General features: G+C 36.5%; 1 protein-coding gene across 1 annotated transcript in view; it reads left to right on the forward strand.

The window, feature by feature from the left end:
- HCN1 (hyperpolarization activated cyclic nucleotide gated potassium channel 1) overlaps positions 1 to 20,335 on the forward strand; it is a 189,484-nt gene that overhangs the window by 86,799 nt on the left and 82,350 nt on the right. The window contains exon 3 of the mRNA XM_058824073.1: positions 15,376 to 15,537. Coding sequence (XP_058680056.1) covers positions 15,376 to 15,537 — 162 coding nt within the window. The remainder of the gene's footprint in view (positions 1 to 15,375; positions 15,538 to 20,335) is intronic.

The following is a 20,335-nucleotide window of genomic DNA, read 5'->3' on the forward strand; positions in this document are numbered from 1 at the left end:
ACAGTCACAGAATTTCAAATTGGAAACTACCCACACGTCCCTTTTGATCACATGACTGTTGAAAATAAACTACAGGATCAAGAGCATCCTTCAGATATTCCTCGAACTCTGAGAGGCTTGGTGCTGTAGGAAGCCCTTCCAGGGATTGACTGTCTTCCCAGTAAAGAACCTTTTCCTAATGTCAAACCTGAACTTCTCCAGTGCAGCCTCACTGCACTTCCTTGTGTCCTGGCGCTGGTCACCAGGGAGTGATCGGCACCTCCCCTTCTCTGCCCCCAGGAGGAAAGTGTACCTTGCTGTGCCAGGTTCCCCCTCAGCCTTCTCCTCTCCAAGCTGAGCAAGCCAACTTAATTAGACCCCAGTGTTGCCCTTGAGACTCTTTACCTTCTTTATCCCTCTCTTCTGGACACACTCTAACAATTTGATACCCTTCTTCTGTTGAGACACCCAAAACTGCAGGTGGCGCTTCAGATCCACACCAGTGCAGTGTTGAGTGGGGCCATGTTGCGACATCCTGGTTTTCATTGTATACATTAAACTGCATGGTATTTTTTCTGCATCCTAAGCCAGGATTAGCCATATCTATGTGATGCTGTTTAGCAGGACAGGTTTTTAACCTTTTTTTTAAAGCTGGTGTAAAATAAGTAATAGGAAAGCAAGGAAACTATATGGATTGTATGCATATTCTCTGTCTTGGATTTCAGTGCTTGGTGACTTGCCTAGAGTTTATGTATCCAGATTTAACACAGAGTGATGACTCTTTCCTGTCATCTTGCTGCTAAATAGTGTTTGAGGCTAAAAAACATATGAAGCAGTATCAGAGTGTTTTCTTATGGGTCATCAGAAGAAGATAAAAGAGTAGTAAATGCCCACATGACGTTCTTCAGTTGATTTTCATATGAGTCCTGTGTAAACTTCAAAATATGCAAAATCTACGAATTTTTTGCAGTTCAGAAAAGAGCATGTACATCAGCAAGGCCAATTTTACTGCTACAGATAGAAAAAAAAATCAAAAACATTTAATACAGACTGTTACAACATTGCTGTTTTGTGATAACTGAGACATGCATGTTCTCAGTGCCAGGAGTACAGATACACAACTAAAACTTAAACTTACATACATTTTTATGTGGAGACATGTAAGGAAATGTTAATGGATCCTTTTGCTAATTCAGTCATAAAATTAAAATATGCAATATCTAGTAAAACAGGGATTAATACTTGAAATAAACTAAAATCCATATGAACAACAGCTTTTCTTTTTCGGCTATCCTTGCCAAACAGCTGTCTCTCCCTCTTGAAGGCCTGCCTCTCCACAGCTTTCTCCTCTTGTGTCTGGGACAGACTGCCATTTAATTTAATTCAGCCCCAAAAGGACAGAGAAAATCAAGTGTTGCATCCACTGAAGACAATAGCAAACTCCTCCTGACTTTTGCGAAAAAGAATTCCCCTGGGGTACCTGAATGTATGTAAATCCCTGAAAAGAGCTCTGTTACATTCCTAAGAAAAGATCTTTTTGAAATCAAAGGAGATGGAGCAGGAAATTGCATGTTGAGTGGGGCTTTGTTAGGAACTGCCTTTACACACAGAAATTACTTGGTTGTGAAACACTGTTGAGGGGTGTAGCCAGGGTAGATGATATTCCTTCTATGTTGGTACATTATATCCATTGTGAGAAAACAAATTGTACACTGTTTTCCCATTTTAACAGTTGTGTCTTAATGAAAAGAACTAACAGTACACTAATGGAATAACATTCTGCTTGTAGCTAAGAGGGAAATACTGAGAGAGCAGATAATTGTGTTAGAACTGTACTCCTTCGGAAAGGAGAAATCAATAATCACTGAAGTGGAAAGGGATGACCAATTGAAAGGAAAAATAAAAAGTTTGAAAGGAAAATCTAGGAGAGAGACCTGACTGTGATTTAGTGAGGATTTAGTCTGTGATTACATAATCTTTTCCATCTTTTGAACATAATGATGTAATTTCATTATTTGTTTTGGTTTGACTTTCAGAGATAATGTTTGCTTTATTGTTACCATGGTGCAATGAACTCCTTTGTTTTTGAAAAAAAACGTAATTAATTATTTAGGGTTTCTTAACATGAATAATATTTATCATTGTTTCTCCCCATATAAAGAAACTGACTACTCCCACTCCATAATCCAAGGGGTGTACAATGGATGAGCATTATTTGTTGAAACTATATGTGAGAAACATATGACCTCCATGTGCTGGGTGCAGAAGAAATAGGGTATCAGCCCCAGAAGAGTCCTCTGTCTTCTGTCATGTTTTGTCCAGTTTGCCAGCAAGGAGTCAAGGATAAGCCATAGCATCCATGTCTCCAGCTTCTCAACAATGACCTGTTCTGCAGCTCATGTTGTAAAGAAGAACAAATGAGCAGAGTAAGTGCAGGCCTTGTGCAGAACACAGTTTGAATATTTAACATGAGGAATGTTTAAAAAGTAAGACAACTTCTTTATTTATTTTTAATGTGTTTATTTCAGAAATAGAAATCAGATGGTAGCCAGTCAAACCACAAAGGATTTCCCAGAATGATCGTGACTGTGGGTTGGGATTTTTTTTTCAATTTTATTTAGCAATGGCATTTTAATGTCTAGAAAACATGTGGGTGACCTAGGAATGAATATTATTTTGTTTTTCATGTCATCAGAGGAGAAGGAGCTGTATTTGTCAGGTTGATTTATAAAAAAAAGGTTGTTGTTTATTGATGCTTCTGGGGCTCGGACTATTAGAGCAAGTTCCATGCAGGTGGACTCACCAAGTGACAGGGTCATTTAGGCAGGTGATAAATTGTCCAGAATAATTTCAAAATTGTACTTCAGGGAATACAGCCTGGTAAAGGATTGAGTAAGTGCTACTCCACATTCAGCAGTCTCTCAGAAAGCTCCCTGCAGCCTTATTGTTTATAGAACATCTCTACGGCACCGGAACTGTGTAGACAAATAGTTTTTGTAGCTCTGTAAAACCATGACTTCTCCTGCTCTGTTTCCTTCCTAGAGTGACACTACACACATGCGTACCCCACAGGCACACGGCAGTTATGCAACTGGAAAAGTATTTGGAGATAAAACATTATCTGTCTTGTGGGATGGGGTTGCTTGGAAACTCCTCATATTTTTTTTCACCACCTCATTAGAAATAACAGGCGCTGATAAATAAGAGGGTCTGCCACCATGCCCACAAAATACTTCAGGACACCCTGACACAATGAAGGGTTCAGCTTGCATACGTGGTCATGGCAAGTGGGCAAACCTGGTCAACTGGAAATGTTGTAATCAACAACAGACAGTGTCAGGAGAGGCAGCCCCGCTGGCAGCAGGCCTGTGCTCCTCCTGGCACTCATCACTTCTGTTGCTCTGTGCTTCAGTGATGCTTTTTCCATCCTTGTCAACCACATGTGAGGTGCTGTCACCCAGTGCTCCTGATGGCACTGCCTGAACAGTGCACAATCTTAGCCCATTTCCATGCATGATGAGTTGGTTTTCACTGTGTATTGGTTCTCCTCCCTCCTGCCACCTCTGTGTTCTCCACTGTTCACTTCTTGGGCTATTAGCTGTACCACAGCCTTTGGAAACACTTGAAGCATCTAGTGCTGGTGCTGCCAAATGCAATGATATAAATACCTCTCCATCCCACTGCCACTCTGCAATTGCGTAAATACTGTTCTTGCTGTTCACTCTCCGTCACAGCACAGTCACAGAAATGTAATCTGCAGCACAGGGAGCACACAGGATAAATGGCTCCAGGATTTAGCCTTCTGGAAACAAAGGGCTCCTGTAATTTAGGATTAAGTTAGTAAAAGGGAGATGATTAAAATATCATTAAAAACTTGCAAACTCTTGCATTTTTATTGTAGGCCTTAAAATAATGCTTTTCTTTCTCTCTCCCATTTCCTGGAGTTGAGTGATTTTGCAAATATCTCAGACTTATTACTATTTTCTTTTTATGTTTTCATAACTATTTTTAGCCACCAGTTTTTGAGGGAAGTTTGATAGGAGTGCAAATATTAACAACCCAAAGGATATTTTTAAGTGAATCACAGGTTTTGCAGAGTAACCTAAATCACAATAATACTGGCTCAGAGTTGGCAATATTGCTACAATGTGGTAGTTGAACTGCTGACCTTTTCATGGTAGCCATTGGGTACAGTCATTCTAAAAAAAGGATGGAAGTGTTACTTATTCTGGACTTGAGACTCTTTTATGAATATTTTTTTATATAATACTCATGTTCTCTACTGGACTGTATAAAAGAAAAAAGAAGGTATGGCACAGGGACGGGATGTGGAAAAAGTAGAACATGGAATAGATTAACTGAAATTGTACTGCAGGGATGCTCTGGAAAACAAGAATAAGAGAAAGCACAGAAATTAGGGGGAAATTCTCATCTACTTACTGAAAGTAAATAGTTTCCCTCCAGATGTCTAGTAACAGAAGAGTCTGCCTTTCAAAATATAAAGTGAGCCAAAATCTCAGTATCAATTTGGAATTGCTTATAATTGGCAAAAGGAAAGTAGGAATACTCTTTTCTTAAAAATAATTATGTTCGATTTTTTTAGAAATCTTTCTTTTCTTTTAAATATACGCAACCTAGAGAAACCAGAAAAGGAAAACATCAGTATGCTTAGAGCTGTAAAATAGAACTAGACAGAAACAGACTGATGGAGAAGGAAAAAGGTTGATTGCGGCCTGTATAGCAGAGGAATGCATTCAGTCAGCAGCAAGAAAGTTCTTGCAATGTAAATGGAATCAAATATCCCAAGGAAATGTTCCAAAGTTTTCCTTCTGTTTGAGGAAGAGTTAAAAAAGTTGGGACACGTGGGATAATTCAAAGAAGAAGAGCACGTTTGCTTCAAGTTCTTAGTTTTGTTTCACCATATCTTTTCCATTGGCTGCCAGACTGCCACGTATGTTATGCTGTTGCTCATGAGCCTAGTTTGATTCCAGCTGCACTTTGGAGACAAAGCAGGAGATGACTGCAAAAAAGCTGTGCGAGGCTTAGCATGCTAATCCCCCTAAGAAACCAAAAAGTGAAATGCATCTGGTTAAAAAAAGTGTGAAATGAGAGATGTTTTTGCTTTGTGCTGTGCTCAGCGTTGCAGTATTTCAGCACAGCATTGAACCCTGGCCTGTGGTGTCAAAGAAGAGCTAACACAAGCACCAACCTGCACCAACCATCCTGATGTGAGGGTCTTTCATTGCTGGTGTGCTTGCAACAGGTTGCATCTGGAGATGGGGGGTCAGAGAGCTAAAGGCTGCATGAATTGCTCTTGAAAGCAGATAAAATTCTGTCACTTTTATAAACAACAAGCTGTAAGAAAGCAGCCTGAATTACTGAGCCTTCAGCATTGTCGTCTGGGTAGGATATTTACCAGAAAGAGTTCACTGTTGGTTGCTAAACCTGTAAGGTTTGCAGAACACAGGATGGAGCATGTTCTTCAGTGGAGCAGCACACAGCTGGTTTTTCTGGTGTCCGTGTGGATCCACTAGGAAAGGCTGCAGACAATCCCACAGACAATCCCCAGCAGTAGATCAGTGCAAGAGTGCAAGGAATGAGTGCACACAGGGTTGTTCCTGTCACCAAGTGCGGGCTGGATTTAAATATTGTCTGAATGAAATCTGGCTATAACATCTAGAAAAGATCAGCAGAAATGTTGATACGTGAAATCAAAATAGTTGAGAGGGCAGAAGTTTTCCTGGGAGAAGCAATGGTATGTGTGGTCTACTACAACATGAATGGCCAGCTGAAAGCCATTAATTGTGCAAAAGATGTTTATTCGTGTAGTGTTCAGCAGCAGATCTCTGGGCAGATCAAGACTGGGCAGTCACATAAAATCTGACTGGAATGATGAAATGTTGAGACCAATCTCTGCAGAGAGACCTCAGGTGATCACCTGGGGTAACTCCAATGTCAGCAAGAGCTCTGGCAGGGAACCAGAGTCAGCTTTTGGAAAGTGCAGTCTAGTGGATCTACCTTTTTCCATTATTCCCATTAGGCATTGTGTTTAATGAGATTAGCTAGTTAAAAAAAAAAAAAAAAAAGTTACCAAACATAAACTTTGAGAGATTGTATTATAGTAAACTGTGAGAGGAACTTACACATTAGGCTTGCTATACACTAACAGGTTTTTTTTAAGCAGTTTTATTTTTCAAAATACATTTGCTAATAAAACAACCATGTTAAATGTTTTTAATTATTTAATATTCATTTATTTTATCAAAAAACAGTGGAAAAAATCTAGACACACGAGCCCCTCATCAGCCTGTTAAAATCACTATCATTAAAATGTAAAATCTAAGTTGATTCTGTGTTGAATGCAAAAAAATTTTAACCATCAGACACAACACCCAAACAAGACCATGAAAGAACACTTGTTTCTTCTTACTATATTTCCTCTTTTCTAATACTACCTATATGTCTATTTTGTCTTTCAGATTTTTTTTCTCAATCTCTCACTTTTTTAGGCTGACAGGCTGTCTGTAGAAAAGTTGAGTATTAAGGGCTGTGAGCAAATCATGTTCGTGTGCATGCAAACATACTCTCACTTTTCCTAATAATGATAGTCATGTATTTATCAGTTGTTGAACACAGAAAAATAGAATAATTCAGCATATGAATAATTCAGCTCGAAGTAGTTTTATGTACTAAACCAAATAAACATAGTATTTTTGAACAGACTCATTTGCAAATTTCCAAAGCAGCTTCTTTCAAATGTTGGTGGTTTTGTTTGTTTGTTTGTTTGTTTGTGTTTGTTTTGTTTGTTTGTTTTTGTTGGTTTGGTTCTTTGGCTGTATGTTGCTCTTTATCATGCAACTGAATTCCTAAGTTCTGCTGTTGATTTTTGAGGCAAGGTATTAAGATTTTAATTCTGGTGTGTTCTTTGTACCTGCCCAGCAATCTTTTTAATTAAACCTTTAAAACTCTAAAAGATGTCCTCCATGTGACTTTTAGTGGCAGTAAGATTTTAACTGTAAACTTTTTTTTTTGCACAATGATCTTCACTTCCTACAGAAAAGGTTCTCTATAGTTTCATTCAATTAGCTATATAATTTTTAGAATAATTTGTCAATATTGTGAAACATTGACTTAGATCACAAATCTCTGATTCCTTCCTGGAAGAGTTATTTATTCACATATGTACTTTTACATGTTATTTCCTGGATTTTTATGCCTTTGAGTTACTATGATATATGAGTGACTATTGTAAGATTTTCAGCAGAGCAAATGAATTTCATGTGTTTAGGGCCTTAAGCATTCAACTGTTGAACAGTTCCAAATTTCATGCAATGTTGTGCCCTAATCAACTACCTTGAATTATACTGATAGTGTTGGATTTTTTTTTTTGTAACTATTGACTTATGAACTCTTCAATTAAATTACTAGCAAAAGCAAAATTCAGATTCCAATATGGTATGGAATTTTACATATTTCATTCACAGCTTAAATTTATTCTTAACAACTCAAATTTATAAACATTAAAACAATTGTGCCACATAAAGCAACATTTCTTGGGATGTTCAAAAGGAAGGTATTTCATGCTATTAAAAAAAAGCATTTAGAACCAGTTTCATTTCAGAACTTATTCCACAGGAAATTTAACATAATTACTTTAATTTTCAATTCCTTGCCCATTATTTCCATGTTTGGAAGATTAACCTCATCAGCTTCAGAAAGACATCAGCTTAAATTCCCCAGAAGAAATATTCTTCGTTATTTCTATTGTCTTCAATGAGATCACTACACTGCCATATTATAATTAGGACAACTGATTTGAAACTCAGCTGTGTGGCAATGTGAGTTGGGGAGAAGGCATCATGTAAAAAGAACTGTGCTTAATGAACCATCCACTTAAATCTCAAAGTGATGCTTTGAGGAGGAGTTAGGATCACAAAAGAGAAAACTTTCTGCTTTTCTACACTCACTTTCCTTTGCTTCCCAAATCTGCATCTGCTGAGACACGTGATGTACAGATCTACTGAAAAATTTGTTTTACAACATTAGTTTCAGGTACAGTTTTTGTAAATGTAAAAAATTCCAAATTTCTTTGTGCATCCAATCTTCTGGTACTTAACATACTATGAAAAAGTATCTCATTTCATTTTGTATTCACAGAGATGGGAAGATAAAAATATTACTACCTTGAAAAAAATTTTAAAAGAAGGTCAGGAAAAAACTGAGATTGAAAGAAGTTGGTTATATGTGTCCCATTTGTACAATGATGATTGTAAAAATATTTATAAATGCATAGAAAGCATTGTAACAGCTTTGTATTTATTCATTTTGATTGAATTGCACCGTTTGATCCAGGGGCCAGTGGACTGGATCATTTTCCACCCATTTCAATGTAAGTTACAGTCAGGGTACTGCTCTGTTCTCTCTCCTAAATACCCGCCTCTTTGGAAAAGACCTAGTGTGCTGAGGGTAGAGTGTAATTGCTACCAAAGTTATGCCTAAAAATGAAAATAAAATTGGGTTCAGGGTTTGAGAGACTTGAATGATCAAAAATGTTGTAGAAAAATTTTATCAAGTGTGCATTTTTTGTGAAGAATTTGCTACTTCCTAAGGTTCTCCCTGCCTTGGCTTTGCATTTAGATATATTTTATTGTAGATTTCTTGGTAAATGTAAGTCTGGTATTTATTGCTTGTTTCAGATCCACTAATGATGAAAGCTGCTTGTATATTTATGTTAAAATTGGGGCATATAGACTTCAGAATCTGATACTAATTTCTAAAGATGCAGTCAGGTATCTGATATTTGAAAAGTTGTAAGCAGTGATATTTTTTAGGATTCACATTGCTTGTTCAACTGCCTTTTTAGCATAGTGGGAATCCCTGCTTTGGCAGAGACTGAAGGGGAATAACTTATTTCTCTTCTCTTGTTTCTGCCAAAGTACATCCTCACATTAATAAAAGAAATAAAAGAGTTCCTCTTGCTCAGCTAGTAAGAAAAATCTAAAATAATATTTTGGACCATTTACAGACTGGCTACATCTCCTAGCTGCCTTCTTTTTAAGATCTAAATAATTATGAAAGAAAATAAATGTCCCTTTTAGCTCAGCTCCATGCTGTCAGAGGTCTCCAGCTTGAGTTCAGTGATGCTGTCAGAGGAAATATTTGACCCATCAAGAAGTTGAGCTGAAGCTCAGGTGATGCTGATGCTTGAAATAGTGCTGAAGTGGGAGCAGACCTACACTTCTAGCTGCCAAAATTGTCAGTCTCTATGCTCGTGTTCAAGTTCCAGTGTTATTTGCCGCATACTCAAACTCAGTTTAGTACTATGACTTAAGAAGGGTTACAGCTGAACTTTGTTACAGAGGTAGGCTGTTTGTATTCTATGTTTATGTCTTTCTGACAGCTGTGAAATGTTTTTGGTTTGCTTTTACTTTGCTTCACTTCAGGTAAATGCTTAGTCTATCTAATAAGGTACTTCATGTCATCAGTAAAAGTGATGAATGAGACCTCCACCTCTATAGAAACAAGTGAGAATTAGCACTGGTGATTTTATTTCAGAATCCTGAATCCTTTGTCATTTGCTTGCTTTTTTTTTTATAAAGTGACTGCTACTCTGTATTTAGATGTCAAGACACACATTTATCACATGAGGATAACAAAACCACACATTCTGAGAGTGAAGTCATGACCCCTGTGTGAGAGTTAATATTTAGTATAGCATTGGCCAATTTACAGTATTATATGGTATTTGCAGAATTTATAGATGGTAAATAAATATTGCAGAACTTAAATATGGTAAATAAATATTGCTTTCTGGTTATATGTGACCTTTTCAAGTCTTGCCTAAATAGTCCTTCAGCAAAGTAGTTCTATTAATGCTTTCAGGTTTAACCTGTCACATTTCTATTCTGTTGTTCTGTTCTTTTTGATCAGCAAATGTTGGCTTCTATTTGTACATTTCCTTAAATTGGAATAAATGGGACTCCTATTATAAAACCTAATGTCAGAGTGACTCCATCTAGAAAGTAACAAATTTTAAAGGTCACATAAAATAGGCCATTCTCAGCTCTTTTTTTTCTGAATATGTTTGATTAAAAATAGTTTGCTCTGTTTATGAAATCACTGGTGTTTTCCCTTCAGGGCCAGCTCAAGCAGAAGCAGATCTTTGCATTTGTCATCAGCTTAAGGTCACAAATACAATTGGATTAAATAATGCTGTATACCTTTGCCCACTACTGAATTATCAATGATAAATTATTTATCATAAAATTAAGCACACATATCAGGAGTCAGTTGAGTGTAAAATGTTACCCTGAGGGCATAGCCAGGAATTTCAATCAATGCCTGTTTACATCTGCTTGTGCAGATGTATTTCCAGTGTAGAGTGTGATAACCTGCAGTTCTCAAAGAAACTGGCTTTGGTAGGAGTTGAATCAGACCTGTGGTATCCCAAGTGATATTTATGAAGAATATCTTAGAATATCTTTTGAAGTTGATTTGTCAAATATGAAATAGATAAAGGAAAAAAGCCATGGCTGCCTTTCATGGTTTAAAGAAGATTGAGAGATGAATGCGCAAAAAGAGGCATTGTGCTCTCCCTTTTATATTATTTTATTTCTGGGGAAGCTTTGGTGCAGCTGCTATCTTAAAAGTAAACATTCAGCTCAGATAGGAGAATTCAGATCCTACTGTTTATAACCTCTGTTTAGTTGGTGCTCTGAGGGATAAAACTAATAATTTTGGGCTGACCCAGAAACAGAATCCAAAAAACCCTTGTCACTTTCATAGCTGTTATTTTGCACTGCAGTCTAGCTTGGAGTTTCACTGCTGGAAGTACAGCTTTCAGCATGCCTTCCAGAGCTGCACATGAGCAGCTCTCCCTTTTTCCCCACTGTGGCTGTTTAAGATTCCAGACTCCTCAGATCTCCTGGTGCAAGTGCCATTTCATATTGCCCCCGGCAGGTTGCAGGTCTCCATTTGAAGGCTAAACCTGAGATAGCTTTGTGATGCTAAGCACCTTTAGTACTTCTGAGAAGTAGAAGAGGTATCTGCATTAACTCAATGACGTGAGATTTGAATACATTTTTTTTTCTAGGAGATTCCAAAGTTTTTTTCTTCATTTAATCAGAATTAAATTCTGATGATTTATAAAAATTAATTTTTAGATAAACTGAACCTATAAATCAAAGACAGTGGAATAACTATCTCTGAAAGTGTTCAAGAAATGACCGGATAAGGCACTTAGTGCCATGGACTGGTTGGTAGGGTAGTGTTCAGGCAGAAGTTAGATTTGCTGATCTTGGAGGTCTTTTCCATCTTTTTCATGGTTCTATGATTGTGTGATTCTGAACTGAACTAAAAATCACAACTAATCAAATACTACATCCCAATTATCAGAATGCAGAAGAGGTAACCTGTGCATGAACGACAGCAGTTCTACAGCTTTTGTGTTCGCTTGGTTAAACAATACGTGTGCTATTAATTTAATATGACAGCCCTAAAATGCAATTAAGCATATGGGCTGGTAAGACTGGAAAGGTTTTTCCATCTCAGGCTCAAAAATCAAAGTTAGCAGGACCAATTTTATATATACACTCCATTACAAATGTGAGGAAGGAGTAGTCTGCTTTCTGCTTCTTATGTGGGAATAAAAAGGGTCATTAATAAAGTGTGAGTGAAAACTGAGATAAAACATGTGAAGTCTGACTTCTTTAGCAATTTCTTATTCTCTGTGAGCAATATTGTGCCAAAAGACTGGAAACTGTTAATCTGTGGCTCCATTTCAGCCATTGTCCTAGGCATTGTCAGTTATTCAGGAAAAAAGGTTTCCAGGCTATTGATAAAATCCTGTAAAATTAATCAAGGAAGAAATTATGAGTTAATAGAAGTGAGTTCACAGGCTAGATTTTTAAAATTTTCAAGTATTTGGAAACTATGAAAAATGACAGTGCTAGAGCCAAATGCATACAGAAAAACATAACAAAAACTGAAATGAAGTTGAGTAGTAATTAAAAAGGAGAAATATTTATGAAGCTTTTCCTAACTGTGGGAACAGTTAGTTCTCAGGAGGATTTTAATTTTTTCTCATGAGCAGTAATCCTAAGTAATTCTAGAATTTTTTTTAGAAATATGTCATCCAAAATTTACTGTCTTTCTAGTTAAACTAAATATTTAGGTGTGAAATTAGGAATCTAAATAAAGTGGCCAGATTTTCAAATGGATTTTGCAGTTGTAATTTCCTCTTATTTGCGTGGCATTTTTGCATGGTAAATGTTTAATGATATCCAAGCATTTATATTAACTACATGATTGAAGGGCATAGGAGCTTAACTTTAATTGTGTGCAAATGCTTGAATTATTTTTGTTATGAATAGTATCTTGTTAAAAAAAAACTTGTTGAAATAGAGAGATTTCAGTACACATATGTTCTGCAAAATCAAGGTAAACTGATTTGTGGTCTTCTTGTATTTCTTTCCATCCCACTGGAAGACCAGCTGATGGGCAAGCCACCATTTCCTCAAATGAATGGCATTACTTTTCTGTCCTCCAGTTTATCTCTGAGAAAACTGCACGTCACATATCTCCTAGTAGTCTTAATGAGGTTTATCTCATTAATATGAGAATTGTAATTTGTGATTACCAAAAAAATGCTATAAAAATCTGGTTTCTTTTACTCCTCCTCCATGCTTCATGGTATCACAATCAATTCCTGAATGGAAGAACATTAAGCATGCAGTATGTGACTTCAGTCCACAGGGTATTTTGGCTATAGTCTAAAAAAATCAACACATCCCACCCCTCCCACCCCTTAAGTGTAAATATGTCAATACAATACTACAAGCAAATATTGTTTACATTGAACAATGTATGCTTGCAGTATTTAAATTTTTTTTCCAATGAAAGACACATTTCCATAAGTTCCTTTTTGAAGAAAAACTGTCAGATACTATCTACTGGAGAGTGGGTATGCAAAGATTTTTTAAAATGTTTTTCCAACACTTGCTTAAGGTTTTTCTGTTGGAGTAATTTTTTTAGCACAGAGGCATCACAGTTATTAGGATAGACTACAGAAATATTAGGCTATAACAGGCAAAAGATAAGCAATGAAAGAATGGTATATTTGAAATGCTGATAAAATATTACCATGTTATGCAGTCTAGACAATATCCTGGTTATGTTTAAGCATTTTCAACATTTTAACACTAAGCTTTACAGAAGCTACTTCTGGAGCAAAGTTTCAGAAATGATGGAAGTTTGCAGTGTTGTACACAGACTGTTGGCAGTCATTTCCTTTGATGGATTTGGGTTCATACAACATTTCCAACCTTTTAGCATTCTTGCAGTATGTGGCCATTTTGGCAGAGGCACGCTAATAATGCAAAGACTTTGAAGAAAACAGTGACAAGATAAGACAGTCCTGGAAGAGCCCAAACACAGAAGCGCAGTTCCTAAGCCCATAGATGCAGAGTCAGGATGAGGATGCAGAGCCTTGGGTATATATGATTGCTGGGTTTTGAACTCTGGAGAGTTTTGGCAATCAGGTCTTTCCCTGGGTCTCTTACTGCAATGCCTAATGGAAAACTTGAGGGAAAAAGTTCCAACACTTTTCATGTGATCAGGGATTACCTGCTCTTTGCAGTTGTAGTATAGGAACCATGTCGACAAAGTACAACCCAAATGAGAGCTGGTGTTCCAAACCAGTAGAAATCCTTGCTTCCAGTTCTTCAAAATAAAATAATTTCTGTGCACACATCCGCTATGTAGGTTCGTAACAGCTACTGAAACTGAAGCTATTGAAATGGCTGTAACACAAATCCATTGCTTAGCAAGAAAAATGCATAATAGTGACTCTTTATTTCCATTTCCTACTCCTAAATATCAGTGTTATCTTCTCAACTTTGACAGCAGCTAGATGGTATTTGGATAGGATTTATGTTACCAGCCTCTATTTCCAATGACTGTTGAACTGAAATTCGGAATGCATTCTCTTTAAACCCTCTAGACTGAAAAACATGTTTTGTACATAGTGTTAGCGTCTGAAGTATGTTTCTAATATGCAGGTTTTGCATTTTGGGACTCAGAATATAAACTGCCATTTTCAAACAACGACCAACTCCCATGAACAGAAAGTTAAAGACGCCACAATGTGCTCTCCATATTTGTACTTGCACTCATTTGCAATGTGGATACTTTACCTCTTCTTTTAGTTTAGATATGTAAAATTTAGAACACAGACTTTCCCTCTTTTATGTGTGATTTTTATTTTATTTAAATATGCAAAATTTCATGAACCAATATGCTCATATATCTCTAGCCATCTGATGTTTTCAGTCCTAAATCCTCTGGTTTCTATGTCTAGTCACACTACTAAACAGTATTTTATACTTAAAATTCTATGCAACACCAACTTCACATTCTTTAGTTTCTAAATATAACTCCTGATAATTATGCATATTACAATGTCATATATTTATCTTTAGTTGGTTGACTTGTGTAAGAAGTATGAAATATGTCTGTATTTATAGATTGGAAGTACATTAAAACCAATATAGCAGAGCAATGCTAAATGCATTTTTTCATACTATATCAACAGCTGACTAGAGCTCTTTGCGCAAATTCTGTCCAGCAAATTTGCCCATGACAAACTTAAAATGTCTCTGTTGTTTTTGAGAATTTCACGTGTGATTTACTGTAAGACACTTTTCAGATGTAAATGGTTTGTGTCGAAAGAACAGAGGAACACATTGAAATCCAACTTACTCTATTAAATTGATATGAATTTATCTACTACAGTAGCCTATGTAGTAGCCATGGGATTATCAGCATTTTAGGAAAATGCTAATTATTAAGAGCTATCAGCTACCTTTTTGTAATTTTTGATTGATGACTGGTATATACAAATTGGATTAAAAGTATAAAAGTAGAAGACAAAAAATGTAATTCTTCACTCAGAATTTTGTGCATTTTAGAAGGTAATAAATGCAAAAATGAATCTTCTGAAGGGATCATTAAATCTCCCAAAACTTTTGGGTATTTAGATACCAAACTCATAGGTGAGTAATGTTATCACTAGCTTTATGAGGTATTTTTTAATTTGTGAGTCTTGCTTCAATTGAAAGGAGGAGGAGGTTTTTAGAAAACATTTTAATGGGTGACTTCTATCCAATATATGCCTTTTTCAGGAGCTTACATAACACTGGCATGCAGCCAAGAGTCAGGTGTGTCAGTATGGTTCTCTGCTAAAATTAATGTGCTCAAATTAATGATCCTGCCTTAGAAACCTCACCTTTTTTAGAAGTTCAGGATGACACTTCTTTTCCTTTAAGCTGCCTGATGAGAATTAAATGAGTTTGATTTCTGATTTGCAACATGTACATGACCTGTAATTTTTGTCTGCAGATTTTCCACATGACATACGATCTGGCCAGTGCAGTGGTGAGAATCTTTAATCTGATTGGAATGATGCTCCTGCTGTGCCACTGGGATGGTTGTCTACAGTTTTTAGTACCATTACTTCAGGATTTCCCACCAGATTGCTGGGTGTCCCTAAACGGTATGGTTGTAAGTATTGTTCATTTTTCATTGTGCTTTCTAAACATTATTTTTCTAAACAGTTAGCTTCAGAATTTAGTGTAAAAACACATGCCTAGTAATATGCTGCCTTGCAATTTATTCAAGGTTACTTTCATATTTTCTTGGCTCACTTGCTAATGAACTAAAGTTTGTTTTGTAGTCCTCATGGTCAATAAAATGATATTGATTCACTGTCAGTAAGTGAGCCAGAAAATACTTCAAGTTTTAAAATCATCCTAGTTTATTAACCCTTATTCCCTAAAAAAAATAAATAGAAATACGGAAACACTCAGTTCACCACTGCTTTCAGTTTAGGCCATAGTTTCACAATGCTACTGAAGGTAGATTATTGGCATTAGTTTCATGTAATGTTATCCTCAGTTTGTAAACATCTGAGTTGTGTAATGATCCATTGTTTCAAACACACAGATCAAGATTTTTATAAGTAAAATAAAATAAATAGAGTCAGTTGTAGGATAGTTTTCTGTGTGGGAACATAATGTTCAAGGACAGAATGTGACTGTGCGTTATTTATAAGGATGGGTAATGACTTTCTATTTAAAGGACAATGGCTGTGAAAAATACTTTTTTTTTAAATCAAGTCAGATAATTTGGCAGTATACAGAACATTTTTATAGGAGATACAGTGAAATTGTTGGAATGGGTCTAAAGCCAAAACAAAAAGCCCCAAGCAGCTCTCTCATTGGTGATCTGAAAGTACGTGTCTCTCCAGTTTTTGCAATCTAAGGAACCATAAACCATCACCTTTATTGTAGTTGGGCATCTTGCTCCGTGTCACATATTTCTACTGTAGAACCATAAAAGTATTTGTTCCTTTAGGAACATGATACTGCACATTAATGTGGGAGCTCCTTGACTAAGCCTGTCAGTCATACAGACAAGTATTTGCAGTCATCAGGCAACATCTTTAATGATAACCAGCATGTTTGCTGACACCTCATTGTGCCTGCTTTTCTAAAAAAATACTGACATGTCTTCAAAAATGGGATTGCTACAATAAAAGTAGGTCACCATAGTGCTGACTGGCACATCTTTCCATTCTGCTGTATTCTGTGTTCTGCTTTCTAACATCCTCCATTCATGTTTACAAAGCATAAATTTTCTACCAGCTTTTTAAAGATCTGGATGAAAATCATGCTAGCGAATGAAAGGAAGTCTTGGATTACACTTAATTGAAGTATTTAACTTTTAGAAAACACTAAACTTTTAAATTCCCTCTGCTCCTTAAGAGCTATATTCAATCTTAAGAAAGCTGTACACATTATGCCCATGCTCAGACCCTTTTTTCTATCTACCCACATTCAGGGCTTTTTTTATGGAAACAATATTCTCTCTCTACTGTCCACATAAACTTGGAAAGATCCTTTCTGAAATTTGCAGCACTAATTTTTTTTTTTTATCAGCAACTGAATTTGTTGTTTATGTTGAATGGACATTGGGGAGAAATTTGAATATAAAGTTCACAGCATAGACAGTCTTTTAGGCCAGAGGCAAGAGAAAGAGAGGTGGGATGCCCGCCTGGAATCAGGAGCATATTTAAGACCACTCTTAGGGAAAACATATTGACCTTTCTACATGTGTCATGGTGTTACAAGACATTTCCTAGTTGTTTTCCAGGCTCTGGGGATGAATTCTTTAACACTAAAAAAAGACAGTGAAGCTGTCATGGGATTTCAGTCCTCTAAAATGATAGTGGAAACAGGAGGAGGTTGATGAAGATGATGATGATGATGATGATGGTTATCTGCTTTTCTGGTGCGTTCAGAATGTAACTGACAGGGAATTTGTTTGAAAGGGTTTCACATTCCTGATACTGCAAGAGCTTTGGCAAGAGGGAAACTTTACTCTCCTGGTATACTGTAACATATCAAAATTTAATCTACTCTGAATTTTAACTTTTGATACTGAAATGAATGCACCTGATAGTGGGGTTTGGACGCTAAGTAAAATTTTAAACTCATTAATTGTGGTCACTGGCTTGAAGACTTATTTAAACCAATGTGAGCTCAGCCAGAAAAAAGTCAATTTTTCCAAATGTAAGTCAGTGGCAAGTCAAAGCTTTTGCAGATAATCTGTTAATAAAGGAAGTAAGGAAGTTGGAAGGATGACATGGTGTCTCCTCAGCTGACACAACCCAGCCTCCTCTTCCAGTCCATAGCTCCATTCTGTCTTGCACATTAGTTGCTTCAGGCGGCAGACTGAAAGAACTTTTAAAAGCTATGTCTTGAAAGCTGTTTCATCTGTCTGAACTGATACACGAAAGTATCCAAATGCCTAAGGCATGCTCATGGTTTTAATTTATAAATACTGTAAAGGGAAATAATGTAGATTAAATTTAATGTCACAGAGAAATAGGAAAATGAGCCCAGGTTGCAGATTGCTTACTACCTTTTTGAACAATGTGACTGAACAAATTAGTTGGATTTTTGTCTTTGAAAGGTTACAAATACCTCATAGTGCAACACAAAGGAGACGATAAAATTGAAAGCCCTCTCTGAAAACGGGTTAAGATCACCCCTGGTTAACACTGTACCAACCTACAACCTAAGTAATTCCACAAAATGTTCAGATCACATTGCTATACTCTCTGCCATGATAATAATTATAAGCCCATATTGTATCTGTACTCTCAGCTTGAACCTCTTGGCAGTTCCTAACCTAGGCCCTCATCTTGCAATAAAATGACTGCCAGAACTGACATCTTCCAGAATATCAGTGTACTGGGCATTAAAAATAAGAACATTGGTAAATATAATATGAAAGTAAGTAGCAGCTGTTTCCCCCCCCATGCCCCCCCCCCACTTTAAGTCACATTCCAGCCCATCCATTACAGACAAAATAAGAGTAAATTACTTGTAGGAGGGAATATAGCTCTTTGATGTCATTTTAGTTTTTTTAAACACTAGGCTTTTTTAATTCCTAAAGAAGGTCTTTTCTGAAGAAGTTTCACAGACTTTCTTAATGATGCTGCCTAATTTCTCCTTGGTTCAGAAAGCCTATTATCTGCAGCTCCCTGTGTGATTTATCCTCAGCTTTCTGATCTGCATTGCTTTAGACTAGTGTCCTTCCATAATGACTCATAGACTAAACATTTTTGTCATGCCTCAGAGTTGGAGCCAGTAGTTCCTTAAAAAATTAAGACTAAAACTCTCAGATACACACAAAACACTAGGTACACACAAAATCAGGAAAGCACAGTGGTCCTCTGCTATAGTCAGTCTATGCAAACCAAGATTCTGCATTCAGTTTCAGGTGCAGTAATTGCAAAACCAGTGTGTGGGTCCCAGCTGATCAACTCACCCAGTCATGTCTTATGTGGGGAGGGTTTCTAGGCAAGCACAGATGAGAGATGACACTTTTGCCACTGATGCCATCTGGCTATCTAAACATCAGAGCCTGTAATAAAGCATACCTTGCAGCAGATCATTACTAACAATATCTGAAGATTCCCAACCTATACGTTCCTGTCTGTATTTGCAATAATTAGTCGTATGGTTAGGAAAACATATGGTCCCTTAAGCAAGGCATTTACCTGGGCTTTACAGATCTTTTATTTATAATGTTCCCTTCGTGAAATAAAAGTGTAGTGGAGAATTTAACTGGAATGGTGAATTTTTTAAAAGCCAAAAGAGACTGTGAAGCTTTTGGAATGCCTTACTTTTCTGGCATTTCCCCTGGCAGTCAGCCGATGTTTGCTCAGCAAGAGCCCTTCAGGTACTCTGATTTATTTTGTTTTGTCTTTTCCTTTCTGTCCTTGCAGTTGGATTGTTTACAGCTCTTGGGGTGTTCTAGGGATTTTGCATTGTATTGATGCCCATTTGTGTCTCATAACTTCCTCAGGGGCGATATAAATCAGACCTTCTTCATCTCTGATGGTATCAGCATTGCTAGTAAAAGAATTTGGGAATTTCTGCTGTAGAATCTGGAAGTCTCTCTCATTATAAAATGAATTTCTTAAATTAATATTTGATAGGGAAATTCAGAAAGGTGGGAGATGGTTAGGATTTATAATGCACTAAGAACTATGCTAACATACATGTAATATATAAAAAAGCTGTTTAGTATACTACCCAAAACTAAAATTTTAAATATCAACATTTCTTACTTATGAGCACCATTTTCAATTACGCAATTACTTTTTTTTTCCAGTAAGATCTCTGCTTTACTTATTGGAGCTCAAGGATTTCATTATAGTTATTTTGATATGTTATTCCTCATTGGGTTTTGTCCTTTTTGATAATACACCAGCTTAGCACTTTCTTCCCTATAGTTGGCAATTAGGGAAGCTAATTTTCTCATGAGATTTTTCTGCATTTGATCATTATGTGATAATCATCATTTAGAGCTTCACAAATGTTTCTGAGTACATTTTAATCTTATATTGGGTACTTAAAAAATATGGACCATATGGGAATCACCTGATTCCTAGAGGTTCCAAGGATCTCATGTGGTATACTATTATTCTAATGTACTTTTTACTCATATATTTATATTAATGTGTGTCCATTTAGTGAAGTGCATCTTGGAACAGATAAAAGTGTGAAATTACAAATCAGAGATAGGCTGGGATCAAAATTAGTGGAATTGCTCAAGTCAGATACTCTGTTTACAACACAATTTGAAAATGCAGTCGTATCAGTAACAAAAATATGTAACTGACATCCTTAGGACTGAGACACACAGGTTTTTTAATCTACAGTGAGTAATTATATTTCTGTGTGCAGCTGTTGGGAATTCAGTTGCTGCTCTGTCCTGCCCTCAGCAC

The sequence above is a fragment of the Ammospiza caudacuta genome, chromosome Z, assembly GCF_027887145.1.
Source record: "Ammospiza caudacuta isolate bAmmCau1 chromosome Z, bAmmCau1.pri, whole genome shotgun sequence".
Classification (NCBI taxonomy): domain Eukaryota; kingdom Metazoa; phylum Chordata; class Aves; order Passeriformes; family Passerellidae; genus Ammospiza; species Ammospiza caudacuta.